Source organism: Alligator sinensis, unplaced genomic scaffold, assembly GCF_000455745.1.
Source record: "Alligator sinensis unplaced genomic scaffold, ASM45574v1 scaffold323_1, whole genome shotgun sequence".
Taxonomy (NCBI): Eukaryota; Metazoa; Chordata; order Crocodylia; family Alligatoridae; genus Alligator; species Alligator sinensis.
The window spans coordinates 574,168-598,168 of record NW_005842483.1 but is presented as its reverse complement, the minus strand read 5'-3'; the positions used below and the strand labels follow the sequence as shown (position 1 = coordinate 598,168).

Sequence of the window (24,001 nt, the reverse complement as noted above, 5' to 3'; positions counted from 1 at the left end):
GAGGAACAATGGTCATAAGCTGAGGGAGAACAGGTTTAGGTTAGAGATCAGAAGGCAATATTTTACAGTTAGGGTGGCCAAAACCTGGAACCAACTTCCCAGGGAAGTGGTCCTTGCCCCTAGGGTAAATTCAAGAGGAGGTTGGATGATCACCTGTCTGGGGTCTTGCGAACCCAGCTTTCATTCCTGCCTGTGGCAGGGGGTCAGGGAAGATGATCTGTTCAGGTCCCTCCTGACCCTAGCGACTATGAAACTATAATGGAGGTGGGGAGGAAAGCCTGCCCACCTTCATCAACCTTATTTGAAACTGTGTTGAAATAATGAACATTTTAAAAATCCTAAATAATCCTAATGGGGTTAGCCTTTCTAATCTCAACTGCCTCTCCATCAGCATCTGCATTAACATAAATAGTAATTAGAAACAAACTTGACCAGGAAATAAGAAGAAAATCTAACAAATGTTGCCATTACATTGAAATGATCTGAAATCTATTGTGTGAGATAAATCTGAACTAAGAATACCTAGAAGAACAAGGCTTTGTTGCCTTCATATAGATATGTGATCATCTTCTGGTTAAAACTGCATATGGGAATTTTGTGTAGTCACCCAAAACAGAGTATTTGGAAAACACCCTGTTTCTAGCATCCAATGTACATGAAAGCAATGTATATTAAAGCTAGCTATGATTAAAGCAAACATTTTTCACTTGAGCAACTGACCTAACAGGTGATTTACATTAATAAGCAGGTTTACATTTGTTCACATGGACAAATCTAGGATTTTGAAAAGGAGGAGGGGGTGCAGATGTCATGGTACATTATCACATATAACACAACACACATTTTTTCTACAATTAAAGAGAAACTCAAATTTTTACCAATACGGGGCTAGCACTATTTTATTCGGTTTAAGATCAAAGTAAAAAACAAATATAACTATTGGAATGTGCCCAACTTTGCTAACTAGGCAAAAAATAATTAAAGGATATTGTATCATTAGTCCTGTAGTCATTATAGGTGAATATACATCTCTTATTCAGATCCATAAAACAAAACCTAGCCTTCTTGATCATCTTGACAGTGCCCCCGATACCTCCCTATCATTCATTTCTATACCTAAGTTAATATTACCATGTCTGAGTTTAGGTTTTTGCAGGACTGTGAAATACAAGACAGACATTACCAGGAATGGCTAACAAAGAGCAAAATTGCAGAAGAAAAGATAATTTGAAGAGTGAAATATCAAGACCATTAACATCTGTGTAGGGGGGAGAGATTAACAGGAAAAGGGAGATGATAATGAGCCATGAAGTCAATTGACTCTCTCAGCACTGTCTGAATAGAAATGCCACTACCCTTCTCAGGTAGTTGGTTTTGAAGTTTGGATGGAGCAGGAATTTTCTTAACACACAACCCTTCCCCCACCAAGAAAACACCCCCCGCAAGAAACCACTGTTTCCTCTGCCTGTAAGTGGAATAAGTGAAACAGAAAAAAAATCTGTTTGTATCTTTCCTGCCCAGTCTTTTAATTCTGATTTAAGAAAGAGTCTAATTTTTCCAAAAAGACAGATCAAGAAGTCTGACTTCTATTTATCCACCTTTTGTCTGGTAACACAATGATAAATATTCCCCCTGGGATATTGTAGCTTTATATTTTCCAATTTCTTTGGAATGAGTTAACACTTGTTGAGTTCCTTTGCCTTGGTGGAATGTTTTTGCTTTCAGCTGCACATTAAAATGGTATTATTCACACATGGTACATTAAAAATGTTATTTTTCTGAAACACCATCTATATTTCACATGTATTAGTCAGTGCAACTGGACTGAACAGATGTTTCAATAGCCAGAGGTGGCTAAGAATTAGTCACATATCATTATCTTGTATTTTTATTATAATAATGTGAAAATGCTACACAAAGACTATGTTACTGCGAAAGAAGCACAACAGTATTCTAGTATAAGACAATACATAGTAACTTATATGAAAATACACTTCTATAGCAAAATGCTATACTTGTTGCTAACACCCAGATTTGGGCAAACATTCTTGACATTCAGAGTCTGATTCTTTTAAAGAATGACATTTTTTTCATTTCACATTTGAAATGATGGGCCACCCAGGATATTTGTAAACCACAGCATGTCGTGCATTGGAGGTTGACACTGTCCAAGTAAAAAATCATATTTCTTTAAAGTTTGTCCAAATTTGTTTTGTTAATAACACTTTAGGGAATGACATGTTAATGCCTTAATCAGGCAACTTGACCTGTGCAAATAATTTTTGCACCTGTTCAGTTTCCCTTTATAACTAGGCATCTCCCAACAGAATTGTATTTCAGGTTCACAATCTAAAGCATATTAAACACAAAATTATCTTTTCCATTTGTGAAGATGACTTCCTTTATGCATTTCATTTGCTCATCATTTCACTTTATGCTTATAGATCCTGATTGTGCAAACACTTATACTTGGACCAAGGTTTGAATCATCTCAGTATCAGTAGGGCTACTTCTGTAGTCCATTAGCATCAGTAGGACTGCTCACATTCCCAAAACCAAGTATGCACAAGTATTTATTGGACTGAGGCACAGTCAGTTTCACTTACTACTGATAAAGTAAAATATTTTAGTTTGTGTTAAAAAAATGCCGTTTTGGAGAGGAAGATGAGTGTGATACTGATGAATATGACTCAAATTCAGGAGACTGGTTTGCACAGGGTAGGGTTGCAGTGTTTCAAGCCCTTGCTTCAGAAAAAAGAACAACAAAACAACTTTTTTTCTTTACAGCCAAAACTGAGTAAAGGGAGGGGGAGGGGGGGTTGTTTTTGTTTTTAAAATCAAAACCTTGATAACAAGACAAACCTAAGGGCCAGGTACAGACATTGCACATTTACTGGTCTAAATGATCAGAAACCGGTTTATATCCATAACAGAAGTTCAGCACACACAGACTGGTTTAAAAGTGTCAGAACCCAGTCTAAGATTTGCCGCCCCTGGCCCCTACCAAAGGGCAAACGTGTCTTCTGTTAGTTACCGATGTAAACTACGCCACTTACAGAAAACTGTGTAACTTAGATTGATTCTGTCTCAGACTTTTTGAATGTCTGTACCTAGCCAAGTTTGGACTGGACTTAAAAATTTAGTTAGCTAAACAAAAACAAGAGATTTGTCTTGGGACAAGGTTAGAAACAAATTTAGTTTCAGATTTGTTCAAGACAACCTCCTTTACATAGATATTTTCTATTTTGCAGCATATTTGAACAAACAAATATTCACATGGTTTTAGTTTAATTGTCTTATTAATTAGAAACATGCACATGCATTTGGGTTTCCAGAAATGTTGGGATTTTTAAAACTAAGAAGTATTTCTACTGCATTTGAAAACTTTCTGAGAAAACATTCTGTATAGTTTTGGGGGAAAAATAGTTTTGGGGGAAAAATAATCTAAAGTTTGGTTTTGAATTACTTGACAGTCTCAACGTTTCAATCAACTCTTTATCATTAATTACATGCTTTATCATTAATTACAAACATTTGTTTGGCATGGTTGCTTTCTCAGCTACATTGGTTCTGCTTTCATTTAACTCTATTGACTTCACCGGATTTATGCCAAATAGAGGCCAGTATAAGTGAGCTCAGAACCTGTTTCTCTTTATATATACTATTATAAGATCACCCTCCACAGACAACAAAGGAAGTTTTCACTAGTGACTGTGTGTGGGTTAATAGGTCTGCACCACTCTAAAACAAGTGACCCAAGAAAAAATGCTTGCATATATAAAATGTGACAGCATAAATATATGCACGTGTCAAATAACACATCTAAAGCAATTATAATGAAAATAATGTTGCATATAAAAGATTATACTAAGTAAGACTATGATTATAGACTCTTGAAAAGTAAACATTTGTTTGTGCTGTGGCTAATTGGATAAAAGGGACTGACAACTAATTTGGGGTTGCAGCAGGCAATATTTTTAGCTGTGAAATGTATGATGAATATGCAGTGGCTAGAAATTGTCTCATGAGATAAAAGACTTATTATTGCTCTAGGGCTTCTTAAGACATGAGCAGAATATACATATCCCATAGGACTCTGCTCTTTATGATGTGCCAAGTACTGCGTGTAACACTTCTTTTCCCTAAACTTGTTTTACCCTGATTTAGTGCACCAGGCATAAAGTCATGAGGACTTAGAGATAAAGATATGGAAATCAGGAGTAGAAATCTAATTTATTGGGACTGCATTATGATCAAAGAACAATTCCACAGCACCTCATTATAGAAAGAAAACACTGTGAATTTCTAAAACTGTTATGGGACTGCTTGAATCATGGCACTGCCCCTCCAATCCTTCTCCAATCCTAATCTGCATATATTTCATAGATGTGCTAAATTCAGCCTATGGGGAATTGCCTGTTCCCATACTAGGCCATCAAAAAGGGGGCCAGATTTTTTCATAAGAATTCAGAATAGTATATGCCAATTTTTAAATCAATTGTCTCATCATTGTTTTTCCCATTCTCTATTCGCAGGACCACTATAATTCTAAGATTTTTGGAGTTGATCTCAAAAAACACTCCTTGTTTGACCTTAAATTGAAATATTTCTGCTAGCTTTAGTTGAAATTTGCCTCTGGAAGCTATTTCTGTAATGTCCTGCAATGCAATACTTGCATGATATCTGTATCTACTTGCTTTGGGAGGAAAGTCTCTTAGATGTATGGCATTCAGAAAGCACTTTGAGTTCATACATCATGCAGGGTTACTTTCTCTGGACATATGGAAGAAAAAAATGAAAAGGGAGGAAGTTCCTCAGATAAGATAACTCAGGTTACAAACTGGGGTGCGTTTAGTAATGTTGTTTTTACTTGACTGATTTTGAAACTTAGACATTCTTAAGAATATAAAATGTAAGTCTAGTAAACTTGATTAGAGTCATCATCAGTGAATTATTTATAGTGGTTGGGGAGGGAATGCCAGGGATTTTCCCTCAAAGACATTATGGTATAAAATAGTGGTTTTCAAACTTCCTGAAGACACATAACCCTTTCATATCTCTTCTTCTACTAGAGAACCTCTACCTCTATCTTAAATATTGATATGGAGCCAGGTGACCTGGCCCCACAATGCTGCTGCACTGTCTTCTGGCCCACTCCACCATTACCCCCAGTCTCTTTGTGGAAGCCATGATGACCTCTTGTGGAGCCCCAGGGATCTGTGCAACACAGGCTGAGAACCATGAGCCTAAAAAAGCCGATGGCACTGGAAATGAAGTGTTCCTGAGTAGTGTTCTTGCCCCCGTCTGCCCCTGCTACTGCCCACAGTAGCCTTGATATTGACTCTTATCTCACTCTGGCACCCAGTGGCTCTTGTTCTTTCTCTACAGTCTCAACACCCTAAAGAAAACTGGAGCTTCCTTTGCTTTGATAACCTGGTTTCAGGGGAGGTAAGACCTTCAAAGTTTAAAAAGAAAAAAATCATTTTTGTATTCAATGGGCATCTTTCCACATGCTCCAGGTGCGGAGGGGAAGGGCACTTTAATTAGAACAGTTCTCAGGAGCCACTCTAATTAAAGCACCCACAGATTCTCATGTATTCAGCACCCTGTGCTTCAAAATGGCAGCAGAGGCACTTTAACTCAAGCTTGTTCAATGTGTCAAAGTAGAACACTTCGGAGCAGGCGTCGGGCATGTGTATAGGCACCCATTATGTGACACTTCTAAGATATTATAGTTGTTCCCTTCTCCCATCTACTGTTCCCTTCCCCTCCCCCCCCCACCAAAGAAAAATCAGGAATCATTTATGTTATAGACCAGGTTGACATTCTTAGTATTTGATTTTTTTGCAGAGGTCTTTGCTCAATTTTTATGAAGGATGAGCAGAAAAAAGCCTGAGACTATATGAAAAGCTTCTTCTCATATCCCAGTTTTTCAACCAGTGCTAACATTTCTTCTTTTTTTCCTGAGAGGTTTTGCAAGAAACCATGAACATTTTCCAATAGACAATTTATAGAAAGAGATACAGCCTAGGTTGCAGATTAGTTCAGAATAGAATAGTGAACAACTTCCTGGAAGAAAAATTTAGGTGATTTTTTGTGAGAACTCCAAATGATTTTAATTTACTTCCCACAGCAATTGAGAGGGATTAATTAAACAGATAAAGAGAGAACAGTGCTTTGAAGATTTAAGTGTTATATTATTGCCAAATACTGAGCAAACATATTTATAGGGAACTACCAAATATCAACTCATCTTTTTGAGATCTTCATTGTAAAAGGACAAGGCAATGTTATACTGGAAACATTGGGGGTAGTTTAAAGTGTTTACTTAAGAAAAGGAGGTTGCTTATTGCAGTGGAATCACTTAACATAGATTTGGTTACATTAAGATAAGTATTTCCCCCTCACCTATAGACTGCCTTTTGTTTGCAGGCATCTATGAAATCCCCAGCTTTAATTTGGGAATGTTTTAATCTGTCTCCTCTGCATATATTTTAGTATAGTTTGTCACTGTATTTGGTTTAATGATAAGCTTATATTCAGCCTCTAACTTCAACCTTTTCCCACAGCGGTAAACTAAATCATGGGCTACCCTAGCCTGCTGGTAACTGAGAATACAGAAACAGAATAACACTGAGAATATAAGATGCTTTTGCACTCACTGAAGTAATTTGTGAAAACTCTCATGTCAGGAATACAGTATCAGGACCCTGAGGAGTCAAAGTCCTTCTTGGCTGTTGCCAGACACCTACAGTAAGAAAGCACCAAAGAAAGTCTTGTGTTCCTTAGTGTAATCCACCAATCGGATATCACTAACATTGACCATCAGTCTGTCTCCTTCCAGCATGTGAAACACAGCCCCTAGATAAATATGTTGGACCCACTGGTTTTCTGTATTTTCGCACAGAGTCTTGGTGCCAGTCAGCAGTTGAGTTGGCTCAGGATAGCTGTCTGTGACTTTGGTAATGATCTGAGTTACGGAAGCTGTATTAGAGGGATCTGGAATGGGCCCTCGGAAAGTGACCTGGGCGTAGATGAAATAATCTCCAGCTTCTGGTATCACCAATGATTTGTTGGTATAATTCAGGTTGTTCTTGGTAAATGCCAAGCCTCGTTTGTCTTCCCACTGAAGAACTGGAAACTGGTTTCTTTCAGCAGATTGGCTGTCCTGTTTCTTAACTGAGGAGGGGAAACAAGAGAAAGGAAAGAAAGAATCAGTTAGTTTGCTCATTTAGTTTGTGAGCATGTAAAAGATAACAGGTGCTTGAGGTTATAGACAGATGTCAATCAAACAATATGGATATAATTTTTTAAATGCAACTATCACATCTGCCTAGTTCTGTAGAACATTGCTGCAACCTTTTCATTCTCGGTTAAAGATACAACGATTTAGCACTAATTTGTAGGATCAGAACAATATAACAGTTAATCCTAGCAACTAATGTGCAGCAGCATCTCCCCTTCTCTTTGTACAGCAATTAAAAAGTACATTTGTTCATAACTTCACTTCCTCAAAAGGAAATATTTTGACCATCATGCTATCTGACCTGGCCATCAGTGGTTTACTCCGATATGTATTACAGAAGTGTCCAGAGGGCCTAACTGAAATCCATGCCTTTCAGTCTTAAACATTCGGTTCATTGCAAGAAAGGGCCCCTTGGCCAGAAGAATGTAAAAAAATGCCGAAGTGCAGGATAAACAAAAGGTGAAAGAAAAGCAAGACTGTTATTTCTCCTTGACCATTGGAGAGCAGAGGCTTGGGGAAATGGAAGGCCTGGCTTTAAAGGGTGAGTACTGATTGTGATAAGACAGCCTATTTTCAGAAGGCAAGATCCAGTACAGCATTTCAGTTTGATCACTTGTGAACAGACAGACTAAAAGTCATTAGCTGGTTTTAGAAATCCTGGCCAAAGCAAGCTACCTGAAGAAACACATTTAATATTTGATACATTACATCTTTAAGAATTTGGGAAATGTACACAGACTCCTGAGCCCTGGGCCAGAGCTTTAATGAGACTATTGTTTCTTATAGTATAGCATTGGCCCAACCTTACTCCAGTACAGATGGCTCTTCCTACAAGGCTTACTGCACCGTGGGATGTAAAATGGGTTCACCTTAGGATGTCAAATGCATTAAAAGGAGGCAAGGTATAGAGGCACCTTCTAGACTAACTAAGTCAGAGATGCATAAGATTTTGTGAACCCAAACTTACTTCATCAGTTGCTATAAAAGGATATGCACAGAACAGCTTATCAAAGAGAAAGTTATTAGTAGGGCTGCGTGAAGCTTCGGTCCCTGCTTTGATTTGGCAGCGATTCAGCCTGATTCGGTGGCTGAATCGCCAAATCTGAATTGAATCAGAGGACCCTTTAATTTCTCCAAATCAAACTGAAACCCTTCAAATCGATTCAGAGAGATTTAGTGATTCGGACATAGACACAGTTGTAAATGTTTTTCTACATACATCTAGGTAGCAGGTGGCTCGTGTATGCTGTGATGCTGGGGCACATGGAATGCCCCACAGAAGCATGGGGGACTCCCCAGCGTGCTCGGCAGCAGACCCAGAAGTGGACCAGAAGCACTTCCAGTGCACTTCCGGGTCTGCCAGGGAACATCCTAGGCCCCCGCCCCTGGCTTGGCAACTGGTGCCTCTTGGGTCTGGGGGAGCACCTGGGGTCCCCCCACAGCTGATTGCACACCCCTAGTGATTAGATATTTAATATCTGATAGGGTGATCTGTGCATAGCCAGTTCCCCCCCCCCCCCAAAGGATGAACTATTTCAACATTCTGAAAATAAAGTGTACTGACTCAAAACTAATTTTTGTTTAGAAATTTTCCTCAATTTTATAAATGGGTAGATTACTTACACTTGCTTCCCAAATGACACTTTAGTTTCAAGTTGAACAAAATACTTTATTTGATTCCAGAGTCTTGATATTAATCTAGTACCCAAATGTACCTAATGTAATAGTCAAGATTAGTCTGAAATTATGTGGAATCTGGGCAAATCATTTTCTGTATGTTTCATATAAAATATTTTTTGGCTTGACCCAGATCAACATATACATGGATAAGATTAAACTTTCTTTGGACTCAGATTTTCCTTTCAGTAAACGGATGATGTGTCCCCAACCTTGGCTTCAGAGAGGCTATACTAAATGGCTACAAGTCTGATTCAAAACCTTTCAAATTCCTCCAAAGGTAACTGCTGTGTGTGCCTGGTATATGATGAGATGCAGGAAAATTACCAATGGTTCCTGAAAAGGGTCTGTTGATTTTATTGAAAGTAATAGACTTCAGGAAGGCCAACTTCAACAAGCTCAGGAGATTAGTTAGGGAGGGACTGACAGGCAAAAGCATTGGAGAGATGGGAGTCCAGGAAGGGTGGATGTTTCTCAAGGGACTGATCCTGCAGGCACAGAAAGGGACCATCCCAGTACACATCAAGGGGGGCACAAGAGCAAAGAAACCCTCTTGGATCAGCAGGGAAATCAAGGAGAGCTTGGAGGGGAAAAGAAGCCTACGGGCTGTGGAGGCAGTGGGCAGCCACCAAGGAGGAGTATACCTGCTTGGCTCGAGCTTGCAGGGAAGCAGTGAGGAGAGCCAAAGTGGAAACGGAGCTTAGACTGGCATCAAAAATTAAAGATAACAAAAAGGCATTCTTTAAATACATAGGAAGCAAAAAAGAAAGCACAGGGCAACATAGGGCCCCTTCAAGATGAACTAGGGCAACTGGTAACAGATGGGATAGCCAAAGTACAGCTCCTACATGATTTCTTTGCATCTGTGTTCCTGGGCAAGGATACAAGCATGCATCCCAATGGGACTTTAGGTAAACGCAAGATAGATACCAACCCACAAACAGTTAGCACCGACCTAGTAAAGGGGCCCTTGGAGGGGTTGGATGTATTTAAGTCAAGAGGCCCTGATGATCTTCATCGTAGGGAACTTAAGGAATTAGCTTGCGTTATATCAGATCCACTGGCGCAACTGTTTGCACACTCGCGGTGGTCAGGACAGGTTCCGGAGGAACCCTGGAAAAGGGCCAATGTGGTCCCTATTTTCAAGAAGAGGAGGAAGGAGGAACCAGGTAACTATAGGCTGGTTAGCCTCACCTCTATCCTTGGCAAGACCTTTGAGAAAATTTTTAAGGATCACATTTGTGGGGGACCAGCAGGTAAAACAACGCTAAGGGACAACCAGTGTGGGTTCATAGAAGGCAGATCCTGCCTGACTAACCTGGTTTCTTTTTATGACTGGGTCACAAAATGTTTGGATGAATAGAGGTAGAAGTTATTTACTTAGATTTCTTACCCAATTCTTATAAATAAACTAAACAGTTGCAATATAGATTATTACCCAGTCCAGTGGGTGGAAAATTGGCTTATGGGATGCACCCAGGGACTGGTGGTGGATGGGCCAGTTTCTACCTGGAGAAATGTGGGAAGCAGAGTCCCACAAGGCTCTGTCCTGGGACTGGTACTGTTCAAGATCTTCATTAGTGATTTGGATGAGGGGGTAGAAAGCACTCTGTCCAAGTTTGCAGATGACACCAAACTATGTGGGCAGGGAGTGAATCCAGGTGGATCCAGACAGGATGAGGAAGTGGGTGGAACAGAACAGGATGCAGTTTAACAAAGATAAGTGCCAGGTGTTGCACCTAGGGAGGAAGAATCATCCACACTCCTATAGCCCGGGAGGCACCATTTTAAGTAGCACAACTGCGGAAAGGGATCTCAGAGTCCTAGTCGACTCCAAGATGAACATGAGTCACCAATTCGATGAAGTAATAAGTAAAGCTAAGCGCATTCTTTCTTGCAGAAGTAGGTGCATCACAAACAGGTCTAGGGAGGTGTTACTTCACCTCTATGCGGCATTGATCAGGCCGCAGCTGGAGTACTGTGTCCAGTTTTGGGCACCGCACTTCAAGAGGGATGTAGATAACCTGGAAAGGGTTCAGAGGAGGGCCACTCATCTAGTTAAAGGCCTACAGGAAAAACCCTACGAGGACCGATTGAGGGACGTGAACCTCTTCAACCTCCGCAAGAGAAGGCTGAGAGGTGATCTTGTGGCTGTCTACAAACTCATCGGGGGTGGGGGTGTGGGGGGGGGGAGAAACAGCAGGAAATATGGGATACAATGTTTACCAGGGCACCCATCAGGGTAACTAGAAAAAATGGCCATAAACTGAAGAAGAGCAAATTTAGATTGGACATCATGAAAAAAATTCTCACTGTGAGGGTTGCTAAAATACAGAATACGCTTCCAAGGGAGGTGGTGCTGTACCCTTCCTTGGAGGTATTCAAGAGGAGATTGGACAAACACCTGGCTGGGGTCATCTGAACCCAGCACTTTTTCCTGCCCAGGGCAGGGGGTTGGACTCAATGGTCTAATAGGTCCCTTCCCACCCTAAAATCTATGAAATCTATGAAATATGAAATAGATGCTCAGCCCTCTTCAGGACCAGGTCTTCATTCTGCATAGCTGCCTTCACTTGGCCTGAATAGCTCCAATTTTATTTTTGGGTAATAAATAATCAGAATGGCTAGGGACAGAAATTACACATAAACCAGTATAAGTGATCAGAAACCAGTTCAAATCTGTAACACACAGAAGTTCAGTGCATGTAAACTGCTTTCCAAATGGCCAAAACCAGTTTAAGATAAACTTGGATGGATGTAGTATCAGACTTAACTGATTTAGGTTACATTGGTTTATTGAATTCTGTCCCAGATCCCCTCCAGATTCAAGTTAACTCACAATGCTCCAGCACCCCAGGATGACTTGAACCTCCCCTGCAAACCTCCCTTCACAGAATGGGTGGGCTAGCCTTGGCTCAAACTGTCTGCTTGAGCCCCAGCTTCTGGCCTGGGCCACTGCAGGCTGCATTTGCAGAATCAAAAGTGAATGTCTGTTCACTTGCTTATTGATTCAATCTATGCAGCTTGGACTAACTTGAGAAGAATGAATTGCTTCAGCCTTAGGTTTTTTGACTGCCTGTACCTAGCCTAAGAGGAGAATGTGATGTGCGTTGCCTTGTGTGTTCTGTAAGCAGTTTACCAGTATTTTGCCTTAAGTGACCTGCCCAATAATGGAGCTAGGCCAGAATGATCCAGTGCACAGAAGGAGATAGCTTATATGACCACATACATGTCCATGTAGGTGTAGATGGAGGAAGATAGGGATTGCAATAGCAGGTGAAGGAAATGAAAAGGGTTCCAAGAACTTTAAATCCAGCTGAGCTCTGCTTGGTGCAGAAATATATTGTTAAGAGAGGGAGGAACCAAAACTTTTTGGATCTTTTTAGGGCTTCCTGGATTCTTAGGGCTTCCTGGACTGGTTTCAGTCCTGATACAGATAGCCTGTGCAACATCTGAAAATTAAAGCAGGTTGTAAATACAATGTACACTGCTTGAGTTGTGTGCCTCTGTGTTTGTTAAAATCAGGCTCTGAAAATTTAGTGATTGCTCTTAAAGTCAGAAGTTGCAAGTGGTAATGGGAACCATACTGACACAGATAAATGTTCAGATCGCATCATCATATGGCAATTAATAGTGAATGTATCTAAATGGCAGACAAGGAGAAAGTTGAAATATCACGGGAGAGGATGTTCAGGGTGATCCCCCACTAGTTTTTGCAAACTGAAGGGTTTGATTCAGACTGCTAGTGCTTCCCCAAAGCAGAGTGATCCTTGTGCAACCTCTTGAAATTCAGTCACCCACGGTACAGTAGAGTCAGTAGTTCCTTTTGAGTCAACAGGTTCTCCCAGTTTTATATCTCTTTTGGTAAGACAGGAGTATTTAATTAATAAAAGCAACTTTGCAAATCTGTTTCAGTACAGATGTTTTGAAAATTGGGAAAGTCTCTGGCTTATTAGGAAATTGCATGGAAAGGGATCCTAAGACACAGTCAAGTATTAACCAGGAACCTGGGTATAAAACTAAAAGAGGGTGAAAAATGCAGCCAGGACTGCATGAACTAAGGATACACTGCGTAAGCCACTGAAATACATAAATACATACATATTTTTGCACATGAACTTCAGAGGGGCTATTAATGTGCCTATTTATTCATGGATTTAAATACCTTTTGAATCAGGGCCATATTCTGTGTATGGGGTTTGACTTATAGCTGAAGAAAAGGGAGATCTTTATGGGACTGGATTTTGGAAACTATGAGGTTCCTGAGCCATCACAGCTGTGTTCCACATATTTGCCAGATGCCTGGCAGTAGTGCTGCCATCATCTCTTCCCAGTTTACCTATGTCCCTCTCATGTCCCCACCATCTCATCCCTCAGTGGCACATTTGCTGGAGTTATAATAAATAGTGCCTTGCTGCTCAGCTTCTCTGCAAAGGAGCCAAACAAATCTGGGTTTCTGCTCTGAGAATTGCTAAGTGCTCCATAAATACATTGCTGGATGGGTTGGAAAGGGGCTTGAGTTCATACAAAAGTTCACCAGGAGGTAACCTTATAGTTAGCTCTTGTTACAATCATTATCCCTCAGCTTTTCAAATTGCTGCTTTCTCCAGACTCCTGGGTATAATAATACTTCAAGGCACTGCTGCTGGGATTGGCCATCTACTTCCCCTTCATAGCTGAGACTTGTAAGGACCACAGATGTTCCTGATGCTTCTTTTGCTTAAACTAGTGTAAATAATGCTTCAGTCCCCAGAAGCCAATGGATAATACTCGTATGAAAATAGTGTAAAAGAAAAGAAGACTCTGAGATTCAGACTCTCTTCAGACTTAACTATTCAAATTCTATTATTACCTGTGGTATTACATCAGCATGATAACCCAGCTAAGTTACTTCTGATTAATAGTCCAGTAAGTACTGCAGAAGAATAATATTTCAACCACTTATTTAAGTACAAGGGCAATTCTAGCTGTTACCAACTTGTACCAGTATGACAGATCATTTTGTGGAGAAACCACTTAAAAAAAAAAAAGACAGGCTTTGTAACCCCTCTGTATAAACCAGACCTAGGTTTCAACTGTTGATTCTAATCAGCTGAAGATCTAGCCAAAGTTAAACAGCAAATGACTTTCTTTCCTGGATTGCAACATTGGAACAGATTCCATCAGGTGCATCCATTTAGATGAGGGGATTTTATGGAGCACAACATCCATGATATTACCCAAAGAGGACACACAATTTTTAACAGTAAAATTACCTGTTAGGTGTGCTCTTGGCTTTTCATCAGTGAATACTGTATCTGTAATAAAAATAATACAAGATAATGATTTTTCTCCCAAGTTTAATGGATTTGATTAAAGACAGAGCTTTTTTATTTCCGCGTGGGTTTGTTTTTACAAGTTATTTGCCTAGCCTTTTTGTTGACAGAAGGTAGGAGTTGAGTTTCAGACAGAGCTGATAAAAACGGAGCTCTTCTGGACTTCATCTGTGCTGCAGTGCATACTTGAAGATTTTTGCAGATGGACCAGATCAAATCACCAATTCTGACTAGAACACATTGAAAAGAAAAGGCCTTTCTCTTGGATTAGAATATCAATGTGTAAAAGGTACTTTAACTCTGTGCTGTCTCCATATTAACGTAGTTGGATCTGTCTTATCAAGTTACAGGGTGGGCTTAACCCTATGCCGGCTAAAAAAGGAGACAGGCTGCCTATCCACTTGTGGCAGGGCACTGTTGGTGCCTGCCACTTTAAGAGTGGAGCCAAGCAGCCAGCAGGTGCTTGATTGTGGTGGCCATTTTAGATCTCTGGCCACCTATATAAACAGAGCAGTTTGCTGCTGGTAGGCTAGGCAGTAACATTACTTGTTGTAAGGCTCCATACAAAATCCTGGAGGTAAGGGTAGGAGCTGTAAGGGATGGTTTAGAGGCTCCTGGTCTTGGGCATGACCAAAAACTGCACCCTGCTGGGAGTGGGTGGCCTGGTGGGGCTCTTAGTGGTGTGGGAGCCCCCAGGAAATGCCAGGCCAGTTACCACCCTGGTGAAAGGCAGGTAGGCCCACCTTAACCCTAGCCCTCACCCCCATAAGACCCTGGAGCACCAGTTGTGGTGTGGGTTAAGAATGAGTGGAGGCCAGACACAGCTGTGGACACCTGAGCCCCACAAGGGAGGGAAGCCTTGGAGCCCCAGTGAGGGGGCAGAAATGAGAAGCCCCAGTGAGGGGGAGGAAAACCAGAGGGCTGGGAGCTCGGTATGTCTGAGTGTATAGAGTTACCCCAGAAGGGGACAGGGCAAGCTTAGACCCGGTCAGGTAATTGGCTGGCCACTACCCCGGTGAGGATTGTGGGAGAGGCCCAAAAGATGGTATGTCTGCCACCCAAGGTATGAGCTAACTAAACCCTATGGCCTAAGGGGCCCGCTCCAAGAGGGAGCAAGGCAGTACAAGTTGTCGATGCGTGAAAGAGACCCTGTGAGAGAGGGTGGAGTGCGAGAGGCTCTAGTGATAGGAGGGTGGTATGAATGTGAGTGCCTGAGGCCTGACAATGAGGCATAAGCTTGGTCTGCCTGCAGGTCAGGAGCATTATCATCTGAATGCCATCTGTGAGGCTTGGGCTGCAGAGCTGTAGATGGTGCCCCCTGGCACCGGGGCAAGAATGGGCAGCCTCCTGCCTTAATCAACAACTTACTTAACAACAAGGTGTGGCAGACGAGTCAGGTGGGTGGTGTGCCCAAAGGCAAATGGGTAAACTAGCACTGTGGCTAGTTGAGGAGTCCCACTTTGCCACACCACTATTTAGGAATTGCAGGCTTGCTCCAGCTTTTTTTCTTCTGTATCCTCTATCCACCTGCTGCTGCCACCATCTAGCCTTGGCTCTGCTGGTGCCTGATGCCTATCACACCTTCACCTACTCCTTCCCTTTCTCACCTTGCATCCCAACAAGATAACCCCCTCCTTCTACCACAGCACTTGCCCATAGCCTATCCTGACAGCCCCTGCACTGGGACTAAAGCAGCCTTGATCAAGAAATAACATAGGCCGGGTATATGCACCCCCTGTGTGAAAAGTGCTGCCAGAAGAAGTGTAAGTGAATCCTTCAGAGGTTTTAGTGGCTCTAAGTACTGGAAGAAAAGGGAAGGGAATCTAATCTATAAAACTAGGAAAGAGCATTTTGGTAGAACTTGTGGAAGCAGCTCCCATTCTCAGCAGACACCGAAGTAAACATGAGCTTCTACAAAAGGAAAGAACTGGCAAACTTACAAGTAGTTGCTGCCTGTTGCTTTAAGGCATTCGGCGCTCTTTCTTCTGCCACCTGTGAAAAACATTCACAAGCAGTTAGCTTCCACTTGAATGAGGCAACAAAATTATGGAGAATCATGATGCTCCTATAGATAACTTAATTAGGAAGTGCTTCAAGAGAGAATACCTGACAATCAGCTTATGTTTAAATAGACCCTTTCACAGATAAGAATCAGCCCCTAAGTAATGCAGGCTGTTCATTTAAGAGCCCTTTTCTCTCTATTCTTGCTAGTTTGCAGGTGCCTGTAATCATGCAGTACAGAGGAGAGAACTGTGGGGAAGGTCTGGGCCTAATCCTTGGCTCTTCCCAGAGATAATGCTGTTTTACACCGGCTGAAAAATCTGCCCCTAATTCATCCTTTCCTTCTGTACTTTCCTACTTTTTATTGCTGGAATCTGTACTTGAATCACTTAGTACTCTAATGCACTTGGGACCAAGTTTGTAGGAAAAGCAGATAAAGGTTGTTCATTCTCTCCCTCTCTCTCTCTCTCTCTCTCTCCATTTTTTCCCCCCCACACACACTTGATAAATCCTCATCTAAAGCTGAATGCCAGACTACTTGTGACATGCATTCAGTGTAAACAAAGATGAAACATATTGCAGCATTATATTGACCTGGTCAGTGCCAAATATGCATGTTGTTTATGTAAAGTAACAGTGGAGGAAGTTGCTGCTTGCCAAGTAGATGGCTGCCAATGGCTCTGTTTAACTGATTCAAACTAGTTCAGCCAAAATGCATGACTTATTTTTGGTCACATTCCTAGCTGGTGTAAGTCAGCATGGCTTCTTAGCCAGTGCAATGCTGCTGATTTACATGGATCTGGCACAAAACATGTATGAAGGAGCTACATGCCTCTAAAGTTTATTAGTATAATTAGTGACTGTCAGTGTTTTAGTGATGGCAAATGGCTTGCCTGTACAGCAACAAATGGGCGATCAGGACAAGTCAACATATGGCTGGATCATCAACTGGTGTGAATCACCGTGGTATGCTCCTTCCTATGTTGTGGTCCATATAAAAGTTTGAGAACTCCCCATAGTATTGTATCTGCCTGGAGCATGCTTACAGTGTATGCCAAAGCACTTCTTGTGGACCAGATCTTTAGCAAGTGAAACATTTCACTGTAAACTGCTTTCAGTTGACTTCTGCCACCTAACCACAGTTGAATATTTGCTACTTAAATATGATCACAGTGTTCCTATTAGTGACTGTTAACATGTAAGTGGAATATTGGCCCTTGAGTATTTCATATTCAGTGCCTGCTGTTTATGGGGGGAAGAGGACTCTATACATCTGGAAGGCCAAAAGGAGAATTGTGGAGCAAATCTAACTATCAGATGAAACTCATGCCCAGTTTCATGGTGGTGCGTGACTCACAGTACATTACTCAAAGTTATGCCACTTATGAAACTGTTTCCCAACATTTAAATGAATTAAACAATCAACGAAGGAAAAGATGTTGTCTGTAAATGCCATCCTCTTCCTTATGTGCATACACTTACACGTCACTGTCACGACCTCTAGCAGAACAGTGTGATCTAAGATGCAACTAAAGACAAGGTAGTACACAATCTGTAAGACAGGGCAGAGTTATTTCATACACAGGGCCGCAGGCCTGATGTCTGACCTCTGCTTGTTACTGAATAGAATAATGCAGGACTGATAGGGACTTCAAGAGATGATTCATTCAGTTTCCTTACTGATGAGACATCACTGGAACAGTCCCAACAAATATTTCTCTAACCTGTTCCTAACAGACGGCACGGAAGGAGGTTCTGCAACATTCCTATGCAGCATGTTTCCATGTTTCGACACCCTAGGAGTCGACCAAATTAACTCTTTTTATTTGCAAGTTGATCCAGTTTTCTTGTCCTTCCTCCAGTGGCCATGAAAATCAATTCATCTGGTTATAATTACTTAGAAAACTGTTATCTTCTCCCTTATGTCTTCTCTTTTCTAGACTAAACAAAACCAGTGCTTTAGTCTTTCCTCTGAGGTTGTGTCTTGTACATTTTTATCATGTGCAAACTTTGTATGTGCAAGTTTTTTTCCCAAATTCTCATGAGATTTGTTGGGATGTTTGAATATGACTCTCTATTCTTATGATGCAATGCCCAAGAGTCATGGTCAGCTGAACATGTCATTTTTACTAAAGGGGAAGCACAAGATCATAGTGGAGGAGTTCTCAATTCACACTTCTCCCCCAAACCATACTGTATTTGTATATTTTATAGTGTTACTAGGTTAGTACCTAATTCAGCAAAGTATTTCAGCCTAACTTTCTATGAAAATATTCATTTAGTCAAACTTGATTTTTTTCCAACAAAAAATAATTTTGATGCCAAGTTTTTATACAGCCCTAAATTTTATCTTGTAATCAGAGTGATCTTGAATGGACTCTGTCCAGTACCTCCAAGCTTTAAAAAGAAGATCTGGACCTTAACTTGGTAAACTGACACAGTTTTAAATATAGAAGGAAAAGAAGTGTGGACTACAGGGTAGACCATTAGATGAACTGGGTCCTATTTCCAGTGCTGTCACTGATCTGTCAAGTGGTGACCTTAGGCAGTGTCTTGTCTGTGCCTCAGTTTCACTGTCTATAAACTGGGATAATAACAAGGGCCTCCTTTGTGAGGAGGTTTGAGATCTATGGATGAAAATTGCTATGTGAGACTTATGTGTAATAATGGAAAGCTAGGTGAATATGTGAGAGGTAATAGTAATACTAAATGCATGTGTTGTATATTCCTCAAAGTAAAGATCTTTTGACCTGAAAGAAGCTGTTGAAAATGTAAGTTGCATTATTATACAGTATGGAGTTTTCATTTATACACCTCACGATGTACCTATAAACGTTGAGTATGTTTAAAAGGACTAATTTGTGTGTAATTATTGGCTACTTGTTCTATTCCCCTTCCTTGATCAGGTGCAATTTAAAAAAATTCTCAGCTTTGACCTAGGTTTGGTTCCACTGAAGTCAGTAGAAAAACTCCCGCTGGTTACAATGGGAAGAGAGAAGCAGATATTGAGTGCTTTTGAAAATCCCACCATAGACCTGATTTGTAGACGACAGTCTCCTGAAACAGAGACTTTAAATACTGTGAAGCCTGCGGTATGCAAAAAGCTGCTACTGTCTCTTAATTCCAAGACTGGCCGAAAGTCCCTAGGACACTTATTTACATTTAACATTAAAAGGAAATAGGCAAAGATCCCCCACCTACACACTTTTCCTTAGTGTGCCTTTTGAAAGGGGGTGTGGGTGTCCATCTGACAAGTCAAATGTAGAAAAGTTAATTGAAACTCTGGGGTCATAAGTGTCATAAACAAAGCTGTTCAGATGATATCCATTTATCACGCTCGATAAGTGAGATAGCCCGCAGCACATGCGCTTAAACCTTTGGTTTAACTTTTCGTTTAACTTTCAGCGCACTGTCTTGCCTTCATTTGGCCTTTCTCTCAAGGGTCCTCTCTAACTTCTTGGAAAGTTAATGGAAAGACTCACCCTAATTTTCATGAAAGCTGGTTCAAGATGAAAACCAATCCATGCTACTTGCAAAAAGCATGTGCAGTAGAGCAGTGCTGTAAAAGAGTTAGGGCTTGGGAGGAGATTATCATGGACTTGGAGGATGATGAAGGGCTTCAACTCAAGTCTCCTACAACCATTCTTCTATCCTGTGGACTGTGCCACTTGCATAACAGTTTGTGGCTCTGCACAAATGGGGTTGGTTAGTCTTCATTCTGGCCAACGCAGGCCTGGAATGGACTCATTTTACAGTGGATAGGACTTAAAAAGCCCAACTACATGCTGTAGCCTGCTCTAGTAACACCAAAATGAGTGGTGGGAAAATGCATCCCTTTATGCAACCTTTGTGTTTGGTTCAGTTTCCCTCTATAGACTTATCATTATCTTGCAGCTACAGAATGCCTCTGACTCGACCCAGCCAAAATCCCACAGACATCAGTGGGAATTAAATGCAAACACCATCAATTAATACTTAGCACTTTGTTTTTAAGTGGTTAACTAAGGAAATTGATAGTCAGTAGCAGATACGTTCTTGGCTGTTGTGTCAGTCTAGCAGCTACATGACTGCACTCAAACTGTAAAAAGTTAAAAAATGGAATTGAGATGCAGAAATAAAAATATTGGACTTCCAATATTTCTAGTCTTCCTTAAGGCTCCCTAGTTACAGTTGTTGCAAATCATTGTTTAAAACTCCAAGAAGTGGGTCAATTACTGGGACAATCCCATTTTTCCTCATCTGTTCCCTGTATTTCTAGGGAACACCCTGGAACTTGATTTCAGCAACTTATTCCTGAAGCAGATGCAACAGGAGGGGAAAACTCAATGTTGTATACATGGCCTCAATATCCCCTTCCCTGTCGGACTGGGGAATTTCTAAAGGGAAGAGAATGTGGGAATCTGTATCTGTTCAGGGCTATTAAGATATCCATGTACAGGGAGTGGCACGTACACTTCACCATCCCAGCAATAAATGTCAAGAGAGACATTTCTGTAGCACAAAGCCTGTACTGCTTCCTCCTTTCTGTAGAAAAATAGGCATTAGGGATTTACTAATAATCTATGGCAGCAATAAATGATGACATTCCCCTCCCTATCCTCTGTTTCATGCCAGAATGCTAAGGCAGAAAGAAGGTCCCTTTCATTAACCTTTCCACTTGTCCCTTTCTGTTCCAGGGCTCATCAGCTAGGCATACTGTTACTCCTGTCTGTCCACCTGCTCTCATGCTTCCTGTGTAGCCCAGTCTCAGTAGAGGTACCATTTTTCTCCTTTTCTCTCCTGAGATTTCCAGTTATAATAGAGCAGGGGTAGGCAACCCTTAGTATGGGTGCTAGAGCACCACATATTACGGCATTTTGCTTGGCAAACATGCCTGAAGGTAGACAGCAGGGAAGGGGCTGGGGCTGCGCTGCTATAACAAGGATCAGGCCCCTTGTGACTCCCTGCCATCTGCCCCTGGTGCGCCAACATCTTACAAGTTGAGGTTGTGGGTGTTTTGGCACTCTGCCCAAAAATGTTGCTGATCCCTGTGACAGAGGGTTTTGGGAGTTAAAAAATCTGCCTTTAAGTCTGATTTTTATTTTTAAAATTTAAAGGGGAATAAATGCCTTTTTTAATCATTCAGAAAAGGTGATTTAACACCGTTATTTGTGAGAATATTCTTCTGGAAATGAATGGGGTTTCTCTTAAGAGTAAGGACTACAGGGTCAGGTCCATACTCTGAATTTGGGATATTGTTCCTTGGAGGCGTTAGAAGAAAGTAATGATGAAAAAAGTCAAATACACTTATAACTGCTGCCTCTCACTGGTGACAGTCTCAGTTATCAATGGAGCAAGCAGAAGATTAACAGAACATAGTAAGTAGCTGAGGAGTATAATGTTCCACCTACTCTGCTTGGCATAAATTCAAATGGCAAACAGCCAGCTGTGTTGGTTTTATTTTTGCCCACTAGGATTTGCAAATGCAGCTTATTTGATAGCATCATTAAGTCATCAGTGCATTATCATGTCACTGTAGTAATTACTGTACATATATTTATAGAACTATAACACATGACAATATCATTCAGAGTATAGCAATTCTTAATGTTTATGTAGCACTTGCCCTCTGAAGAACTCAAAGCCATTCAGAAATACAACTTTGCTGTCCTTTGCATTGCAACTATAAGCCAGGCAAGTAAAAATCCTCCTTGATGGATTATTATTTTATTATTTCTATTGTAATAGCACTAACAACTGGTGTCCGAATGTTGATGCCGTTGTGTTCAGTGGAATACAAAACACACGCAGTATGTCTAAGCACAAAATAAAAGCAGTTGCCTGGACAGTAGCTGTGCCAGGTCTAGCTGATATGAGTAGCCATATCAGTGAAGACGTAACAGGACATGGACTTTGATCATTAGCACACACTAAATAGTACATATCTAGGTTCCCTGGAGGTAACATGTCGTAGCCATAGCTACATTCTGTTGTGCAAACTAAGCCAGTCCCTATTTGAAGGAGCTTGAAACATAAGATACCAAAGCTGTGACCCTGTACTATACACTGTACAGGTGTAGGAATTCACTTATGCAAAATTCAGTGCAGGTTGGGCCCCAAGATACCACTAAATACGTGTGTCAAAAATCTGTTGGCAGAAGCCTGCCAGAAAGGATGTTTGGTTTGGAGTCAGCCTATTATTAGCTCTTTTCAAATGCTTGTGAATGGCAACAATGTTTTATTGTTCACAAATAAAGTCTGGGCTACACAAATAATCAATAATGACTTTGAGATGAATTGCTCAAATGGATTAAGGCCTTGATTCTGCAAATGCATTGGCATAGGCTTACCTGCTAGGAGCTGGGCAGTCCCATTGATTTCAGTGACTCAGTGGGAATATGCACTTGCTTAAAGTAGCACAGTGTCATAACAAAAACTTACAAGTGTGTAGCTGTGGAGGTCAATGGCCAGCTAAGTATTAAAAAGGAACATGTGGTTATACCCTCAGTGCAGTCCCTCTGAACTTTGGGAAAATGTTTATTAGGAATCAGATGAGGATTTCATTTCTAGGGTCAGCCTCAGTAATTGGCCCAAATCAGATGCCCATATTAAAAATTTTAAATTTGGGAGAACTTTAAATTTGCTTCCAAATGTGGACATGACCTCCATGCCCTTTACCTGTCTGGCATTTATACACATACAACTATTTTACGCAAGCGCTAGACATAAAAGAGATGTCTGTGCATAATAGTTAGCAGATGTCTACCTCATGTCTCCTCTCACCCTCTGGTGAGACATATGGTAAATCTCAGTGTAAACCCAAGAAAGGGGATAAAGAGGCGTACTGCCCAATCTCTAATTGAATTAATAGATTCATAGATGTTAAATTCAGTGCAATAACACTTGATTTTTATCAGTCAAGGGGGTTGACCCATTGAAGAGGGGGAAAATCAAAGTACAGGAGGGAAAAGTTTGTCAGAAAAAGAAGGGACCCCCCCCCCCATCTCCTTTTACCTCATCTGTTGTATAAAAGGAAAAAAAAAGAAACAGAAAGGATAATAGGACATTTCTAACATTTTCCTAAATCACCCACCCATGAAAACACACACAGTCTTTTTCCAAATCAAAAACATTAAGAAAAGAAGAGAGATTCATTAAAGTTTGCTTAAATCATAGGTAAATGACATTTTCTTACCTGATCCAGGCCAGGTTTGTGGGCTCTGAAACTTCCAACCAGCAGATAGGCTGTGGGTAATGTTAGAACAAGCACAGACAGCATGCAAAAAATCACAGTCCAACGCATTTTCCTGAAATCCTCCTTGATATGCATCCAGGCATCTTGATTGGCCCTTGCAGCTGCTTCCTCTAGGGTTAGTTCAGTTAAATGTTCCATGCCTCTTTGTGGGATGTAAATGTCTCTCTCTGTATGAGAGCTGGAAACAGGAAAATCTCTTCTGTCTTCTGACCTGCATGGAGACCCCCATTAAATAAGAGCTCACTTGAGTGTGGGATGGCTCCCTCCCCACACACACACATACACACCCTCCCTCCCAAGGAATGCACCGCCTACAATAGAAACCTAGCTCAGGGAAAGGAGAGAGCACAACTTTTTTCTGAGCTGGTAGAGGTGCATGTTCAATGCTTACATCTGTTTTTTCCTAACTTTACAGAAGGAAGTTAGGAAAGTCCCAGGGGGTGGAACCAGGATAAACTGAGCAGGAGGGCTGGAGCAGATTAAAAGCTTTTCCATACAGCAAAGGGAACGTGAAACTACTGGAAGGGA

General features: G+C 41.1%; 1 protein-coding gene across 1 annotated transcript in view; it reads right to left on the bottom strand.

Annotated features, from left to right (window-relative positions):
- Positions 1–221: 221 nt before the first annotated feature.
- TNFSF15 (TNF superfamily member 15) overlaps positions 222–24,001 on the bottom strand; it is a 24,502-nt gene continuing 722 nt past the window's right edge. The window contains exons 2-5 of the mRNA XM_014523404.2: positions 23,414–23,684; positions 16,179–16,230; positions 14,179–14,220; positions 222–7,179 (exon numbers count right to left, since the gene is read on the bottom strand). Coding sequence (XP_014378890.1) covers positions 6,749–7,179; positions 14,179–14,220; positions 16,179–16,230; positions 23,414–23,611 — 723 coding nt within the window. The 5' untranslated portion in view covers positions 23,612–23,684 and the 3' untranslated portion in view covers positions 222–6,748. The remainder of the gene's footprint in view (positions 7,180–14,178; positions 14,221–16,178; positions 16,231–23,413; positions 23,685–24,001) is intronic.